At 44.0% G+C, this 19,636-nt stretch overlaps 1 protein-coding gene across 1 annotated transcript; it reads right to left on the minus strand.

Annotated features, from left to right (window-relative positions):
* Positions 1-505: 505 nt before the first annotated feature.
* Positions 506-17,990, minus strand: KLF5 (KLF transcription factor 5; the record flags this gene model as incomplete). The annotated part of the gene is made up of 4 exons (XM_082014299.1): positions 17,591-17,990; positions 14,827-15,697; positions 13,636-13,695; positions 506-684 (listed from the first exon to the last, which is right to left on the minus strand). The coding sequence occupies exons 1-4, from the start codon at positions 17,822-17,824 to the stop codon at positions 506-508; spliced, it is 1,344 nt and encodes a 447-aa protein (XP_081870425.1). The 5' UTR covers positions 17,825-17,990.
* Positions 17,991-19,636: the final 1,646 nt, after the last annotated feature.

The raw sequence follows: 19,636 nt of genomic DNA on the forward strand, positions 1-19,636 counted from the left end.
GTTTATGAATTTTTCTACATACTTTATCTCCACAGAATGACTTAACATTTTTAAAAACCCCACAAGTACTAAATATGTCCAGTAAGAACCTGACTGATTACAATTCATGGCTTTTCCACTGCACTCATTCATCTGCAGCCTCTCATTAATTCGTTTACTAAACATTGTCACAATAATGACAGTGCTTTGGTCAAAACACCGCAAGAGAAAAAAAAAAATGTATAAAGCTGCAATGTCTCAAGACATAATACTTCTAAAGAGATGAAACCTGCTGACTAAAGCCATATACATCATGAGAGCAAACAAATGACCGAACACTCTGGTATTGTAATACAGTGTCTTCCCTTTTTCTGCATAAATATACAAAATATACATTTCCAGTTTCTTTTGAGATTTCTTTTAAAGGGATAACCCATATTCAAAAACTAAACTCCTTTTAGTTGTATGTCAAGAGTCAATAGGAAATTGCATAGATACAAAACAGCCTCAGCGACAAGTCCAGTTTTTAGTTCTGATGCCTCTTCATGTGGAGAGCCAGGTGATCGGAGCGGGAGAAGCTGCGATTGCAGACAGCGCACTGGAAGGGCTTGGCCCCCGTGTGCTTCCTGTAGTGGCGCGTTAATTCATCCGAGCGAGCGAATCTCCAGTCGCAGCCTTCCCACGTGCACTTGTACGGCTTCTCACCTGAAAGAGAACACAGAGGAATGAGGCTGTCAGCTGTCACTCTTCAGGAGAAAACTGATGCGAGGCCACATTGAATGGCACCGCTCTTCAATTTAAAGAAGAAATAAGTGACAAAACAGGCGCTGACATTTCCTAATTATTCACAGTTCTATTCAATAGGCCCCAAACTAGCAGCCTCTTTGTTTTTTTCAGTGAATTTTGCTCTTGAATCTGTGATTTAATACCTCGGTAAAACACAAGAAACTTTCAAACATACAAATTGGAGAAAGCTACGGTACAGAAATGCACAGAGGTAAAAAAACTGCGTGAGACTGAAATACACTCCCTTACACTCATCTCAGTATGACAGGGAGTAGGAAGAAAAAGCAGTCTCATGTGACAATCTGGCCTAGTTTGTAACTTATGCTTGCACCTTTCAAAAATGGGTAAATTAAGTTACACAGAGGGTTTTTTTATGAGGTCTGAAATGGGAAGGAAGATTTCTATAAAGATTCTTTGTAGTGTGCAGATCTGTTCAAGAGCTTCTCATGTGTGAATAAAGGGGCACAGTGTGTTACAAACACAACGAGGATAGTATTTTCTAAAATGTCAGGGGCAATAAAAACTTGTGGTATCCTGGTTTGGGCTAGCTATATATAGGAGAAAGCACCTAAGAGATCAAAGCATCCGTTTTCAAAATTAAATGTCTAAAATCAGGTGCTTACATAGCCGTATTTTAGAGGTGGCAAGTGCTTGCTGCCTCCGTCAGTCTATACTGACGTACCTAAGGGGAGTACAGCATCTCTGAAAACTTGCTGTGTTACAGCAGCTCTGAATCCAACCTCGAAATAACCAGCTAGTCTTGAATACACTGTCCCAAGCACCTAAAATATCTGCATTCATCCATTTTAGAACTACAGACAGGGCATTTAAAGCATGCCTATAATTTATAGGTGTTTGTTGAAGTGGGAGAAATATGAGACCACAAAGCCAAGCTGACTTCTGTGTGAAACCAGAACTTTACGCATGTACATACACCTGCTCGGGAGCTGGTATGGACATGATGTCACCATATAAGCAAGCTTCATATAAATAAAGAGGCTAAGTTTACCTATTTATAGGCTATTGCCTGATGTTGGTTGACAAAAACACCTTTCGGTTGTGAGAGTGGATTGCTATCTATACCCTTTATATTAATTCAACCCATTTGGCAAGAAGAGAAAGAAAACTGAGTTTATCAAAGCACTCAACAGTAGCTTCATCTGGAGCAGAATCAGACCAAGGCTGAGCTTTCCAAAAGTCCTTTCCAACACATCTTACAGATCTTCTCCCCCTCCACTGGTCTCAGACCTTTACCCTCACAGTCTCAATCCTACAGCGCTGTGAAGTGACTCCTACTTCTCCCTGTTCTACCATCACACAAGCACACGGAGGAAAGACGGAAGCCAGTATCCTGCAATCAGGCTGTTTGTTCCGCACCAGTTATGCAGAGAACACCATTCGAGAAACTTCAAAACATTACTTCAGAGACGCTAATTTATCATTCAGATGAAATTATGAAACTGGTTTTGTCAGGGAGTTTCTACTGCTGCTTCGGATCAGCTAACTAGTAACTTTCCGTCTACTACTAAGGGCAAAACCAGCGCTTTGCTCACAATGGGGATGTGACTTCATGTTGGCAGCACGGTCACAACCAGAACCAGATCCCTACAAGAAAAACTAACCACCCAACCAAACCACCACCTCTTTGCATAAACAGCAACTGGGATTTATTGAAATCACTGTGGAAACATATCATCCCTTAAGGAAAACAAACTTGGAACCTGGCATCACCTCTCACAGAGTTTAAAACTATTTGCTGGATGGCAAATCAGAACACAAATGATTACAAATTTCTGTGGTAGCTGAATTTACTTTGTCTGATCCCGACTGACGTCCGCAATGATGTATCATATAGGACTCTTTTTTCCTCCATGCAACATATACTGTAGGTTAAAATACAGATTTCATTCAAACAGAGTGTGTAAAGCTTTTCTAACATCAGAGAAGCCAGATGAGATAACACATTTGGTCTCCACGGCAGAGCGACAGGAGAGGTCTCAATTCAGAGAGGGATCTTTTGCACTATATACATCATCCTTTATGTATTTAAACTGGGTTATTAATGCCATTTGTAAAAGACTGTGTTGCTGATCCATAGACACAGCACGAAGGAGATCTTCCGTGAACACTTTGCGTTAAAACACACGGGCACACACAGAGGTTGCACAAAAGCATTACTCCTGCATTCAAAGCACCTTAACTTAAAGCCCCTGTATTTCTTTCTTTTTCTCCTTTCTTCCTCCTTTTCCCCAAGATTGGCTTCAAACTTTTCTTTAAAAGCCTTCATTTAAAACTGCCATATTACACGCGATTACTCCCCGTCTTGTGATCTCCCCAACAGAGAGCATATACATCGTCAGGCCTCTATATACTCCAAACACTTGCTTATCCACTTTGCAGAATTACACCAGGAATGAGAGAAATGGTAACAAGGTCAGGAAAATGGCACTAGTTGAACAAAAGCCTAGGAATACCCAAACCTGACCAGAATGGGGGCTAGGAGATTAAAATCACAGTTTCCAAGCCTGGCATCGAGGCGGTATGAAGTACGTGCAACTTCACCGAGTGTTGGACTACTACACTGTACTGAAAAAGTGGTCTCCAAGTGGTCCCACATAGGTGGTACCTGACCCTGTCTGAGTCCAAACAAAACTGCTGTCCCCTACTAAAACCTTTTCTAACCTGCGCTCTGAAGGCTCCTGGTGTACCAACCACCAGCAGTCGGGGCAGCGGTGAACCCCATGCCTTGCTAGGTGCCACACCTTCCAAGCCACAGAATCACAGAATCACTAAGGTTGGAAAGGACCTTCAAGATCATCAAGTCCAACCATTAATCCAGCGCCACCATGTTCCCTAAACCATGTCTTGAAGTGCCACATCTACACATTTTTTGAATATTTCCAGAGATGGTGACTCCACCACCTCCCTGGGCAGCCTGTTCCAATGCTTGACCACCCTCTTGGTGAAGAAATTTTTCCTAATATCCAATCTAAACCTCCCCTGGCGCAACTTGAGGCCATTTCCTCTCATCCTATCGCTGGTTACTTGGGAGAAGAGACCAACAGTTACGAGAAGAGATCAAGTCAACGCTGAATCCAATGGCCAGGCCCCCATCAACCTCCAGGGGACTCAACTTCCCAGAGACACTATCTGGAAACCTACCCCACTGTCATGGTCGCTTCGTCGCCTGCCACAGCCCGGAATCCTCCCGAGCAACAGTCGTGCTCAGGGGAAAAGCAAGGCAGTGCCACGGAGGAGAGCACCGCTGCTCCTCGCCAGCCCATCCTGCAGACCCGAGCTAAACCCAGCAGCGCTCCGGGGATGCGCCGAGGGGAACCAGCCGGTGCCTTACACAGATTGTTTTAACAGGGTTACTTTTATGCACTGGAAATTAAAACCAGAACGCTGCTTTTAACCCCTGCTTTGGCCAACAGTGAGAACTGGAAAATGTATTTTTAGCGCCAATGTAGAGGCCCGGATTATTTTGAATAAATCCTAGGGGTAAAATACTGAATATCTATGTTTGTAATACTAGTTTCCGTTGGAAAGTTCTATTTAAGAACTGAATCAATTTCAAATGTTTTCCTTTTGGGCAAGGAGGAAGGAGGGGGGGCAAGAAAAAGAAGGTGGAGATTATTTTCACTCCTTTAAAGAACGCAGAAGAACAACTAGCTGGTAGTATTTTCAATCTCTCAGCCTATACACATGCTTTTTGTCATTTAGCAGAAATAAGAATTTGGTTTGAGTTCCTGCAGCAAGGGAAAAAGAGCCTCACGTTACATATTTTCTGAAGTGATCCTACTTCTTTGCTCTGCTGACTTTAAAGCACTGAGAAAACTGGGGTTGAAGATTTATTTTTAAAAAAAGCAGGTATACACAACAAGGGACACTGAACCCTTTATCCACTGTTTTCATTGGCTACATAGTAATGTAAGATTTGTTTACTTTAATGATTGTGCGAAATACAGTAGCTGTAAAGTTTCAGAAATACTTGGTTTTCCTCCAGCAATTTAGGGCTTCTATAGGGTGTTAAACCAAGAATGCCACTGGTCATCAAATAAGAAGGCAGTACAGCTCGGTTACTGGAACACGATCGCGGTATCAAACAGATATTTCACTGTAAAAGCAAGAAAACAGCTAACTCCTCCACTTCAGGGGAGCTTCCACGGGATTTGTTAGAATGTCAACACTGTTCAACTAAAACACCATGGAGGAAGCTGGTACCGATTTCCAGCCAAATAGCACACTCCAACCCTTTCTTCCCAAGCCAGAAATATTATACACAGCACTTCTGGGAAACAGAAATGCTTTCCTTTAAATTATACTTCAACAGGATAGGGATTTCATAAGTTTAATTGGATTTCTGCATAACCTCCTTCCAGTATCGCTGATTTAAAATATTTTGCTAGGCTTATACATCACAAAATATAGTTTTAAGTCCTTGAGTTGTTAATATGTATCCATTCTCCGGTTCAAAAAAAATACATTTATGGAGCATGAGAAACAGACTTGTACTTGAGCACAGACATTTTAAGCCCTGATGTTTAGTTTGGAAGCTCTTTTACAGAAAGCACCTAGCAAGAGATAAGGGAGTTTAACCTGGAAGGAGACTATTTTGCTTGCAATCTGTCTGTTAAAAAAAAAAACAAACCAACAACTTATAATGCTGTGAGATTGCAAGGACGTCAATAAGATGTCTGGATATCCACATACAACATGCTAACCTAAACCAGCCACTTCATCAGACAAACTATCCCGAGATAGATCCCAAGGTTTAGGATCTTGTTGGTATCACAAGAGAATGGTCTGGACTAGTGAGGCACACCATGTTGGCTGTTCTGCCTTTAATTTACCTTCTTGGGATTCAGTCACGTCAAAATGCACCGATTGCCTTCCTAACATTAATTCTAGCCACCGGCAGTGACCGTCATGGCCATGCTCATTTGGGTAAGGTACCAGGCCACCACTGCGGGGAGTGACGCTCAGTTTGAAGACATCCTCTACCTTCAATATGCCGCCTCTGTTCAAGAAAATGTTTCTGTTTAAAATTCTGTTTGGGCAAGAGTCACTGAAAACCTCCAATTAGTGATGAATTTCCCCATTAACAAGAAAATAAGCTTCCTTATTTCACCAAAGAGTTGTGTGACTTTATCTCTACAAATCGCTGCTAGGATGGCTTTCTTTAAATATAAAGCTGCGAACAGCAAGGGCTGGACTTTCAAATCTAAAGTTAGGTAACTCTGTTGGTATCCAGAAATCCAAATACAGGTATTACACCAGCCAACGCCTGCAACTTCTCTTATTTCCTATCAGAAATTTCTGTCAGAGCAGTGAGTTTGGAGCATCCTTGAGGAAGAAAAAGCAGCACACTTTTCAGAGACTTCAAAAAGACACCACCTGATTACAGCTCACAAGGGTATAAAAGTTTAAAGATACCCCCCTATGCACCACTCTTTCCATCATCTTAGTATTACTTGTGTTTATTGTGGAATTATTTCTAGTGGCAAATGTTCAGCCTTAAAAAACATTCAACCAGGTGTGATAAAAAGGTAGTAGGCAAAGCAGAAGTTTCTGCACCATAACTGCACCAGTTATGTACATAACCTATATTATGTCCAATTTTAAAATAGGATAAAGATAAACATAAAGATCTATGTTGTCTCAAAGTTTTCTGGTACATTTGGTTTCAAACTTTTCACATCTTAACATCAGTTGTTTTAGTTTGCTGATGGGCTATAGCCTCAAATTTTTATTAAAAAAAAAAAAAAGAACAAATGAAGTGGTTTTGCTCTGCTTTAGTTTGCCTGAAATAGCTTTTGTATAGTTCATAGCATCACAGTTTTAAACCCTGGTCTCTTCCAAGCTGACTGGAACTGAAAGTAGTTGCTTGGGTGTATGTCTTCACTCATTCAAAAGAAGCTTTTAGCTCCCAACATTTAATTAGACCTTCCTTCTGCCATTGACTGAGCATTGTCGTCATCGTTAAAAGCAGCTTGTTGGTTGGGTTTTGCCCTTTTTTAAGACTCTCTTTTTTAGAGAAAGAGCAGAACGCTGAAAACTTCAAAATAAAAAAATCTCTCACGTGTTTAAAAGCTCTTCAGTGCACTGAAATTCTTGGTTGTTCAATATGGAGACACATCAGAGTGCTGACAGCACGCAAGGTACGTCCAGCTTATTTTGTGAAATACAAAATAAATTTAGTCCTTGAAACATCCAGCCCACCAGTGATATGAATGCATAACATATGCTGCACACTTTTAAATGTGATAAAACTTCTCTGCCTAGTATAGTAATAGCTAGAGGGTGACCATTAAGTACTACTTTACAACAAAAGAGTATTTTAAGGAATCCTGTAACAGAGAGCTGTTGTGTTTCCCAAGTCTGATCACTGATAAATCAAGCAGTGTTTGATCTCTCTCTAACAAAAGCATGGACAGGAAAAAAGGTAACTGACTGGTAAGCAGAGGACAGTCAAAGAAGTTGTGCATCATTCACTTTCCAATTACAGAGGCACAGAAGGCATTATCTCCTCAGAGCTCCCACCAGTGCTTGAAGCACTCTTATTTTGCTAAGCATTGTCTTACTCAGTTCAAGGATTACTGGGGAATCTTGACCAGCCTGTGCAATGGTTTATTTTCCTTCTGGTGTAACATTCTGTCTTAACAGAGGTGGTCTCTCTTCAAGGAGGTATGCAAACAAAGAGGAAAGGAATCTTTTTTTTAAGTAGGTTTATGAGCAATCCATGCCATCTGGGGTGCATGGCTGTGTCTACACATCCTGTGCTAAAGAACACGCTTCCTCATCTGTGCCTGTGGTGCAAGAACAGCTCTTTAGCTCTCACAGTAATAACACTGGCTCTTGTACAGTCAGATAAGAGGAGCTCTTAAAATGGAGTTTATTAAACACATACTGTAGACTTCCAGATTTCCATCTACTGTATGCACACACCACAAAATAAATAAAAAAAATTTGAAAGCAATACATTAAAGCTATTTTAACTCAAAGCGAAGCACTGTACACTTGCCAAAATCAAAGGTTTTAATATGTCCTTAATCAGAGTTGTCAGAGATCACTGAATATAAATAATGCAGCCTGACAGGACAGGAATGCTGCTACCAAGATACTCAGACTAAACTAGGACATTACTTAAATGTTTCTAATCTTTCACCAATGGGAGGTGCAGGTCATTTAACAAACAACAAACAACACACTATCCTGGAACCAGGAGTCAATCGTCCCAGTCAAGCTCAGAAATTAATTACAATAAGGAATGTCTAATCAAATAATGGAAAGTTTTAATCACCAGCAATTGCTGTGAATCTTGGGACTATACTAACCTATATAGGGCGGTCTCAAAATAAACTATATTTAAAGCCGGTCTCTTAGGTCAACAGTTTCCTTATCAGGAATCAAATATCCTGGAACTGAAGTTTAATCCTCTCAGGGAGCAATTGACAGAAACAACAGTTTTTTTAAGCTTTCATGCTTAGAGGGACTTTCTAGGCTTTTAATCAAAAAGAAAATATTAGGCTTTTCTTTTCAGTATCTAAAATCTAACAGGAATACCCCTCACCTGACACTCTGAAATTTAATTCCCGCTTCATAAAAATTGCATTCTGGATGGCGATGTGAATGAGCAGTAATTTTTAATTAAAATTTAGGTTTATGTTGCTAAGATTTCACCCTCTTTTAAGCAACACATTCAAACACGTCTCATACCATAAAGAATGGGATCAATTAATCCCAAGGTCTGTGATCATTCACGAAGTGCTTGGAAAAAAATGCATTATTTTCCCTCAAACTGTGGTTTGCACAGGAAAATAATGTACTTTCATTTCTCACACAGGCAACTAATGGAGTTAGCAGAATTCATAAATAAAAGATACGAACATATCCTCCATCAGTGCCTAGCAACACTGCACTTTAATGCACTTCGTCAACGGTTTTATTTAACTGCATTTTTCCTTATTGTCTCTGTCAATGATGGCCTTTACTGACAGCTCCTTGAAAGTATAATCCGTGCAACTGACTCATCTAACAGGTTAAAGAAGCAGAATCTGCACAGAAATACTACTTAACAGCTATTGTCATGATGCAAAGCTTTTCCCCGGCTGAGGTTTGCTACGTACACAGAAGGCTGCAACCACGAGCAAGGCAGAGTCTTTCGGGGCCCCTGTTCGCCGCTTGTACGCCATGAGTGAAAACCCTCACCTAAGTCTCAGGATGATTTGAGGCGATACATGTTTTCGCAAGGTGCTTTTTTTTTTTCCAGCAGGAGTCCAACTACCGCTTGTCTTCCCTTCTGAACAACGGGCATCCTGAATTCCCGGGCAATTCTATATGGTACCGCCTTTAACAAGCATCCACATACAGCTATGGTAAACGCGGAGCGCAGAGTCCTATGAACTGCTGAAGTCTATTGGGCACAACTGGTTCTAGTTCTGATGTACCACCACAGCCTAATTCTGGATCTATTGAGGCAGAGATCTAAAATAAAATGAAACGTTTAACACCTTGAGGAACTGCACAAGTCAGCAGCTGTCCCATGCCTATATAAACATTTGAAATAACTAGGGACGGTGGAAGTATTTTGAGTGCATCTCATTTAGAGAAATGCCATTTCTCTTGAGTTATCTCGGCTTCCACTTCCCATCACCAAATACAAACTAGATCTATAGATAGAGATGAAATAGTTCTGCAGTTAATGCTAGAAACTATTAATGGCAAGCCCACCACGTGACCAGAGAACATGCCTGTACAAAGACTGTGTATACGGAAAACCAACGTGCAGCTGGAAAATGTCCTCAAATGTGTGTGCCTTGATGTGTTCAAAACAATGACAGATTTTCCTCTTAAAACCATACACAATTCTGAAGTGTGCAGCTGTTCACAGAAATAATAATTAAAAAAAAACCACCAGCCTGGAGCCAGCAGCTCTTCTGCAGCGTTACAGGTAGGGTACAGGTAGGGTATTCCAGACGCCGGCATGTCAAAAGCTCAACATCCACAGTCCAAATCTTTAACATATAAAGAAATCTAACAGGGTAAGTTATAGGACGGCTGTTGCTAAAGGTTTACTTAATATATATGTATATACTTGGGCACCAGAAAAGGAACTGAATGAAGTTTATCTACAACACACAAGTAACTGCTTTTCACTGACATTTGGCATGTTTTTCAAGTGGGACATATAGCTGTTATACCAGAGCCTTAAGGTGGCTTTACTACGGGACAGCCCGCAATAAATGCATAACCCCTTCCCCCATTATATACCATAGTTGCACAATGCCGGTTATGAAACAAAACTTGTTCCATGACTAACAGGTAAAATTATTTTAGAAGAAAAATCTGCTTCAAAAGGTCAAAAAAACCAATCTGTTTTGAAAGATGTTCCAATAGGTACTTTAGCATACTGAATACCATTTTACCTGTTCAGGAATAACTGACTTAGTAATCGACTTAAGATACCAGACTGAAGTGTTTTAAGGTATTAAAAGGTATCAGACATCTGCTCCAGAACTGCATGGAGATGGATACAACATGTCCCATATCTTTGCAGCATTTGAATCTTTGATCATGTTCAATTTTGGGGTTATCAGTTTACCAACAACTAAAATTTACTTTTTAATGTACAAACACGAAAGCTCTACCCAGAGAAAGAAAAACATGTGCCTGCTTCAGCGACTGGTAGAAATACATTAACCTTGCTTAGCTCTTTAAGTGAATACTGGATTCCTAATCAACAGCAAAAGTCCAGTGTAATTACATTAAATCAGACTATACCAGCTTATACCACCTGACCTGGTGTAAGGTAAACACCTTGGGAACACCTAAACAGAAAAATGTAAGGGATTTTCCTTTGCCCATTTCCTAGAGTTTTATTTAAATGTAATTTATAAAGTCTGACTAAATGTAATTTATAAAGTCTGACTGTGTTCATATCTGAATTGGAAAAAAGACCACAGTCTACATTCCACCTATCAAAAAATAACATGTCCCTAAGGTTTCTTCTCAAAGAATGTCTACTAAACCCAGTGTAAGCCTTTCAGAAGAGAAAGGCTGCTAAATAAATACTGTGAAAAGGCTGAGATTTTCCAATACAAAAGGAAAACCATAAGGTCTGTCTTGACTTTTAATGGCAGACGAATTTTGCTGCAGGCTCTTTTATTTTAAGATGACAGATTGCTGAGAAGGGCGGGGACTGGCTGGGATGAGAGAGAGACTGCAGCCAATTTTAAAAGGTATTGTTAAGAAACTAAGAATAAGGAGAAAACAACTTCAGTGGTCCATGATTACTAAAGAACGGGTTTAGCCAGATAAACAGGTCTGCTATCCCTGAAGGGATTTGAAAGAATATCACACACAACTTTATTAAAATGGATTACGTGACACTTGCTTTAGACTTTGAAGGTAAAAGCTTCAGAAGAGTCCTTTTTATTAAAAAAAGAAAAAAAAAAATCAAAGCTCAACAGTGAGTGCTGTATGAATTCATAGTTCTGGGGGATGGGGTGCACAGAGGCACACACCCAAATTTAGCCCTCGGCATCGAGACCTTCTCTTTGGAGATCAATAGTGAGATTCCCCAGCACTCCTGGGGGAGCTGTGCAACTTCACAGGTTTCCCTGAGTTTGCACCCATTTACTGTAACATTCATTTAACCGATTTACAGTACTGGCCAAGTCAAAGATCTTGCTCGTAATACACATTTCACCCGTATGTTAAGGCAGCGATCAGAATCGGTGCTGGAAATCTTCAAGTATTCAGTGAATATTCAAGTGAGCTAAACTACTGCAAACTCTGAAATAATGCAGGTAACAGGATACGGACTCACATTCTTGCATGTAATGCACACGTTAGACAGTTTATCCCTTCATTCACCTCCCCAGAAGACCCTTTGTGTTACAGACCTGCTTAAGTTCACTAGATTTTTATCTAAAACAACATTCTTGTTTCCATGAATACATCAGCTCCTCTGACCTTTGCACATTTATCCACATTTCTAAGGTCAAATCTATAGGTAAAAAAGTGAAGGCAACAATAAACATTAGTGACCCTAAGCAATAGATGTATTAGCGATGTGGTATGTATTTCTATGCACACAAGCATTAACTTTATAAACCCGAAAGTCATTACTACTCAAGGTACACACACACAAAAAAAAGAGATATAAATTGATTTAAAAAAGGAAAAGTGTACATTTCAAATGATGACTAAGTAATGTTCATTTTTAGACTAAAGCTTTGCTTTTATCACTCTTCCTAGTTATTGTATAATAGTAAGCAAGATATTTAAAACTGGTATTTAGCTGCTGGCTGAAGTGCGTAAGTGGAAGTCGCACACTCTTAAACTTACAGATTATTTATGAAAGAGCAAGGGGATTATACTCACTGACATTACTCAGGTTTATAGCCTCATGAAAATATTCCTTTCTTACTAAGCTTGCTGGTAATGAGTGATTATATATATCAAAAATATTTTTAACAGTGTTCTTGTTTAGTCTATTACTAATGCAAAGCAATAATCTTTGTACAGTTGCTTTTAATTTTTTACTGCAACTGCAACACAGATAACTCTTTCATTTATCAAAACAAAATTTCCATAGTAACATTTAGCCTGGAGATACTCAATTTCTTTACGATAGTCCAACGATCTATTCAAAATAGCTGCTGAACAGAAGGCCTTGTTTCCATAGAGATAGTGAAACATTTTGTTAGATCATAGCTCATGCTAAGTTTTGTTTTGACTTTTGGTTTCAACTTAGGTGAAAGCCTGTTACTTGAACGGCACAGCCGTAGCGCTGACAGCCTGCTTCAGTAAGCGACTTGCTTGAACTGTGACTCGTGTTTTGCTCTGAATCAATGTCCATACATAAAAGAGCGGGGGTTCATACGCAGTTTTAAAAAACGCCCTCTCATTTGATTTTTAAAAAAACAAACCAACCACAACAAAATTAGTCATGTGCTTTTCACTGATTCAGCACAACCAGTTCTATACTAAGACCCCAGCAAAGAACTGTCCTAAATAGTCCCAGCAGTGCTGCGCCGGTTTTCTCCCCCTCTCCTTCCCACTGCTTCAGCTGGTGACCGCTTCGGACGAGCGCCCAGGGCGGTTCTACCTCCCAACCGCTGTCCTCTGCGCCCACGCACAAGCAACACTGTCCCCAGCTCCGCTCCACGCAGGCCCGTGAACGGGGACCGCCTCTGTGGCTGCAGGCAGAATGTGATCGAGGTACAAAACACAAGCGCGATGCACTGCTGCTTTTCGTTCCCTCTGTTTTGATGTCTTTTGCTGACAAAATACTGTAATTATGTCAATTACGTGTTTGATTTTTTTTTTTTTAAATAAATACATAGAAACACCTGTCAAAAAAAAAATAAATGCACGCCTAATGCTAAGGACAAAGCAAATGGTGGTATATTGGGAGTTTTCATGACGTTTCTGAAAAATTCTAAGACGAAATAATTCTAACAGGTCAAAGAGAAAGCCCAAACTAGAAAATTCTATGTATTTAGATAAATCTTGAAAACTATAAAGTTTACTATGCTTAATTCATTATCCAAGGGAAAAAAAGTCCTTTTTTTTTTTTAAACACATTATGGCATTTTAGATTGAAAAGGAAAGTTTCCATGTGTTTTATTCTTAGCTATTTTGAGTTTTGTATTGTAAAAGGTTTAAGAAAAGTGCAGTAAGAATAAAATAAATTTTTCTTCTCATTGACCAAATCTGAAATTTTTCCTAACTGGACTGCCAGCCTAACCCACACCACTCTAACAGAAAACGTGAAGAAGATGGCAGATCAAACATGCCTGCTTTCTCGGGAAATGTGTCAGCCATGAACGAACAAGAGACAGTGAGAGAGTGAGTACATACCCGTGTGAGTTCTCAGGTGCGCTTTTAAGTGAGAAGACTTTGTATAAACTTTCGTGCAGCCTAAAACAAAACAAAACAAGAAAGCAGAGAGGCATTTCAGTATGGAGCACAGGAACGCTCCACATTACATTTAAACTTCCTCACTCAGAGCTGGGGTACTATCTGGAAACGTTTAAGTTTATTACCTTCTGGCACCATCATCATTTAGAAGTAAAATTTGATGTAGAAAGCTCCTAGGGATATGTTGCTTTACATAGAAAAGAAGAAAACGCGTATATTTCTAGTAGGCTTACTACCTTGTAATGTAGTACAGAGCAACACCTGCTACAGAAATTAACAACTCAGAGGGGAACTTTACTTTTTAAAAATTTCCTAGAGGATTCAGTCAAGCCAGACCCAGTGTCATCGTTACCCAGGGCTCAGCATAACTCTTCCACTGAGCATTTTTCATACTGCACACCGTATGGGTGATACGCCGCTGAGAGTTATGTTGGTAAAGGGGGAGATCAACCACGGGCAGCGATTTCTCTCCGTGCTCCGATGGGTGCGAGCCTCTTGTATCTGTGATCACGAACTATGTAGAGGCACGGTTTATAGTCAGGTTCCTCTTCCCCTTCAGCGTAGGAGAAGGAGAGGCTGGAAAGGAATCCATCTGTGGACAGTTTTCAGAGCTAGCCTTAATGGATTTATGCGGGCAGCTGAATCCCAAGTTCGTAACAGGGAAGATACGGCCATGGCCTCGGCTACCAGGAGCTGAAATGATTCTTTTAGCACCAGTGGATTCTAACTGAGCTGTATCGCGTTGGACAAACTGAGCCTCTCCTCCATCATAGGCGCTGGAAGAGTGGAGCAGGAGCTGCACAGTCACACTGACTTACATTAGACAAGGCCATATTTTTTTTTTACTTTTTTTCTTTTCTATGGGGTACAAGGTTTGTAACAAGGTAAAATGAGCTCAGGCGTTTAAGAGTAACAAATGACATGAAGAAAAGTGTTTAAGTTATTTAAAGAATGCGAAAGCGTGCCACGCAAAATAAGACAATAAAGAAGATAAATTCTTCTTTAACAAGAAATTAACTTGGTTTTCCCTTGGTGTAAGCTACAACTCAAGAATACCACTTATACCTCATCCATGATTATTCACACTTTTTTTATTGCAAGAGCTGGGATTTTCTGGCATGGATCGCTTACCGGGATAGTCGCAGTAGTGGATACGTCTTTTCTCCAAATCTGGGTTACTTCTCCTGTTGTATCTGACTGGTTGGATGTTCTGGGGGGTTATGGGCAGAGTTGCTGGTAAATTCGGATTGTGAATTGCCAGCTTGGAAGCTATAGTTGCAGCGTATGATGGAGGAGGGGTTAAATTCTGTAGCATCTCTGCTTGTCTATCTGGACTTCCAGGCTCTGAGCTTGGGGGCGAAGGAGGGAAGTAAGTGGCCTGCTGCTGCAGAAACTGGTTTGGCATGGTGTAGGTGCAGGGGGGGATGCCCTGGAACTGTTTCATCGCAGTCTGTGGAACAGCCGAGGAGAGCGTGTTCAGGCCCGCCATGGCTGATGGCATGGAGACATTGTTGAGGGAGTCCATCACAGCTGCCTGAGTAGTAGTGTTGGGCATATCTAAATCCGGTGAGCTCAAGAGCTGATACAACTGGCCTTGCTGGGGCGTGACAGAAAGATGAACATCTGGAGTAGGAAGCTCCTGCTTGATGAAAATGTTGTTGACATCGGGAGTTTGGTGGGAGCTGAAGATGCTGGTAAATTCAGGGAGGGCCTGAGTGGGGGCAGGGGCAGGGGCAGTAGTTTCACTCTGGTGACTGAAGATGGTGACCGGCTCTGTCTTGATGTGGGTTACACAGGGTCGCTGAGATTTGTACAGGCCAGTTCGCAGGTGGCTAATGTCAGGGAGGAAGACGTTCATGTTGATGCTGTAAGGCAACCCTTCACTGTCAGTGAAAAACTGGTCTACAACCGAGGCACTGTCTCTTCTGTACTTCTTATGTTCGGGGATGACAGGAACGGGTGGGAGTTGAGGTGCCAGGTATTTCTCCATTTCACATCTCGTCTGCAGAAACAAAACAGACCATAATCCACATGATTTGTTACCAGCTAGGAAAGACGATGGCACGCAAGTCAAGCGAGGCTTTGCAAATAAAAGGCAATACTGTTCAGCCAGCTGCAAACTACCTATGGAGGAAGTTATAAATATTCATGCTAATGAAAACCTGTCTTTTATAATCGGCGCACTAATCAACATCATCAAGGACACGGAGATAAAGCCACGGCACAAGTTGTTCATGCAGGGCAAGCATTAAGATCGAGCTGATGTTTCAGTGTACGACAAACTTTTCATCTTTTATGCCTACAAGACAGTGTGAGGTGCAGCAATGACAGGCGCTGTGCCTAATCTGCAGATCTCCTGCTCTGGAATTCACTGCCGGAGCGGGGTGACTGCCTATCTGTTTCGCCCGCTTCTCTTTGAAATGCTAACTTTAAAAGCCACATCCTCAGCTGGCTATTTGAGTACTAATACTTCAAATAATGTTTTTATATATATATAATTTATGTGTGTGTATATATATTCTGTACTTCCAGGATTCTTTATCCTTACAAGAAAGGTATTTGATCAGAAATACAACACCAAAGTGTAAAGTTATAAATAATACCAAATAAAAAGAAGACGAGTTGACTGCATCAGAGTACCCCTAGTGTAAAGTGTCTCTGGGACTACACTTTAAAAAAAAAAAAAACCTACGCAGTGTATAATTGTCTAATAGCGTGATAAACATGTCCCTGTCCATGCCTGGGTCCTAGGAGAGCTCTGTAATTACTGGGAAATCATTCTCTTAGCATAGTGGTGCGAGGGAATCCGTGGGTGGCTGGAGACCGATACATTACTGGTACAGTCATCGGCAAAGCATCTATCAGGCACTCTCCAGTGGGCAAATGCTACATTCCCCCATGCCCTGTCAAGACTGCGCTCATACCAGACCCGTTTAGCACTCCGCAAGAGAAAGCACATGACAAACAGCAACTCTGCCCCAAAGTGGATTTTAGTACCTTTCTTCAAAGACCCCCGGTAAACACCACAAACAAACAGAGCCGCCTTCCCGTCCCTTTGATCTGGATCTGCCCCGACATGCCAGGCTGCTTCTTCCAGCTCTTGTTTACGAGCCGAGAGCAGCTCGCTTTGAAGAGGGGAGTTATTTACTCCTCTTTGGGGAAAAACACCACGGAAGCGCAGGGCCCCACAGACCGCTGCCCGCCACCGGGGGCTCCCCGGGACCCCCCGTCCCACCGAGGCCGGGGGCAGCGGCCGCGGGCAGCCCCGCGCAGGGGGCGGCCGGTGCCTCACAGGGGTCCCCGCCGCCTCCCAAGCCAGCGGCAGCCGCAGGCTGGAGCCGGGCTGCGTCCGGCGCCTCCCGCTTCTGGCCTCTCCAGCTCTTCGCCTGTGGATCCGCTCCCAAACAGCCTCCTGGGACGGGCAGAAAGTCCCGGGAACTCCCCCCTCGCCCGGTGTGCCGTGTCCCCCCCCCACCCCGAACATGACTCCCTGCGTGGGCGAGGAGGACAGGCGGCCGCTCTAATTCTGCCGCCGGGCAAGTGCGAAGGCAGCAGCTGTAGCTTTCAACACACCCGGGGGGGCAGCCCTGCTCCCCCCGCCCCGGGACGGGCCCGTCAGCCGCCGCCGGAGCCCGCGCCCCGCCTCAGTCCCGGCCGCCTCAGCCGCGCCCCGGGCCGCCGCACCGCGCTGCGCCGGCGGGAAGGCGGGAGCCCCGGCTGAGCACACCGCAGCCGCCGCCCCGCACCTCGGAGTCCGCTGCCTGCGCCTCGCGGCCCGGCCCCACCCAGTCCCGCCCGCCCGCCCGCTCCTCAGGAGCCGCTCCCCGCCCGGGCGGCCCCGCCGCGGAGAGGGGCGATGGCCGGTGGGGTGTGAGGCGGGTGGCCGCTTGCCTACCTGTACCATCTCCTCCGCCTGCAGGGTCGCGCCGCCGCCCCCCCCGCCGCCGCCGCCACCCCCCGGGTGCTGCTGCTGCTGCTGAGGCGGCGGCGGCTGCTGCTTCAGGTCCTCCCCGGGGAAGATCGCTGCCTCCCTGGCCCCCAGCACGGGCTTGAGCTGCGCGAACACCGGCTCCTCGGGCTGCTGCACGGGGCCCAGGCGGGCGCTCATGGTCAGCACCCTGGTAGCCATGAGGCAGGCTGGCGGCGGCGGGTGCGGCGCGGACGGGCTGCCCGCCCCGGCACAAGGGGGACTTGCCGGCGGGCGGCTCCGGGCGGGCGGCGGCTACTCGTGCGCTCACTCCCCAAGAGCCCCAGCCCGAGAGCGCATCCACTCCGGTGTCGTCAGTGCCTCCGCCTGTACCTGGCCGCGGGTATCTACCCGGTGACACACGCCCGCCTCTATTTCACCCTACTCCACCCCCGGCCCCCCCTACACCCCACCCAGCCCGGCGAAGGGGGCCGGCCCTGCGGGCTGCCCTGCCTACGGGGAGCGCGGACGGCTCCTCCCCGCGGCGCGCCGGCCCGGCCCGGCCCTGCCCGGCCCTGCGCGGCCCCGCCGCGGCGTGGCCCCGGCCGCGGTACCAACCCGGCCACCCCGGGAAGAGGTGCCCGGCGGAGGGGCCGGTGGCTGCCGGCGTGCCGCCCTGTGCGGGCAGGGGCGGCCGGCGCGGTGCTGGCGGCGCGGTGGAAGAGGGTTTTCAACAAGTGCGGCCGTCTGCTGAGGCCCCTCTCCTGCTTTCGTATTATTTATAGTCTTTTAAAGAAGCGCTGCTAATGTAGGCATTTTAAAACAACCGTCTCTCCTACCTTTCATCTTCAAAAGGGTTTTAAAAGCAGTCATTCAAATTTATTATTTTTTGTCCCGAAGGCAACTCGTACTCGAAACCTGCTGCTAATAAATTTCAGAGCTGCAGTATACATCTCCGCCGTACGCTGTGAAAATGCTGTTGCAGGAATAGCTCAGAGGAGAAGGAAGAAGGGGAGAGGAAAAGATAGCGACAATTCTCCCTTTTTTTTTTCCTTCCCCCCCACCCCCCTCGGATGAGGCAAGTTTCCATTTACTTGTTTTGAGGTGTGGTTTCGACGTAAAGCATATTTCCCCGTAGACGCAGGACGGTGAGCTAAACTCCCGCGTGTTTCACTGAAGGAGAAGGAGAAGGAGGGACGCTGTCCTGCTGTGCAACACCGAAGGGCTCGCGTCGCATGGGAAAAGTAGAGCGTGTAGCGGAGCCTTGGAAAAAAACCAAACTTTCCACCTTTCTCCCGGCCATTCCAGCCCTGCGCTCCCGGTTTGCAGGGAGAGAAGCTGCGAACCCGCGGAAATGTTGGCAACCTCTTCCCCCCGCGGATTTATCCCCCAAAATTTACAGACAAGGCTCTTTTCTTAAATGTAAAAAATAATAATAATAAAAAAAAATTCTGGTCAACCTGGCACTCCTCCCCTTTGCCTTCCAGTTCATGGCGAGTAGGATGTCTCAGAGCCTGCATGCAGAAAGCTAATTACAGCACCAGGAAAGAGTTCAGCATAACATTTCTTTGCACAAACTGTCTGTTTAGCAATATGTAGCCGCTTGATGCTTGTTATTGCTAACAGAGATCCGGCTGCTCCTGTCAGCGCAGCATTTAAAGTCATGCAGGCTGATTTCCATCCAACGCTAACACGTACTCGGATTCATACAACACGCGACTTCGGTGTCCTTTTCCGAAGACCCATTGCTGGCATTTCTTTCCCCATTCTAGCCTAGAAATACGTGTTTTAACAAACAGATTTTAAAATCATGTTTTGTTTCTGTGTGAATGCCCTTCATAAACCCGCCCTGGTTTAGGGTTATGCTTCAAGCTATGTTTTTTGAAGGCCCTTCATGTACCCTATTTCAACCCAGTTAGACTTTCAACTATGTTTTTTGACCTTCTGAAATTACAAGTTTGGTATAAACTGTTCTGTAACAGCTTTAACAATGCAAAACTAGTAATACTGCACTATGCTGTCCGGAACTTAATT

The sequence above is a fragment of the Phaethon aethereus genome (assembly GCF_964289735.1).
Source record: "Phaethon aethereus genome assembly, chromosome: 1".
NCBI classification, from domain to species: Eukaryota; Metazoa; Chordata; class Aves; order Phaethontiformes; family Phaethontidae; genus Phaethon; species Phaethon aethereus.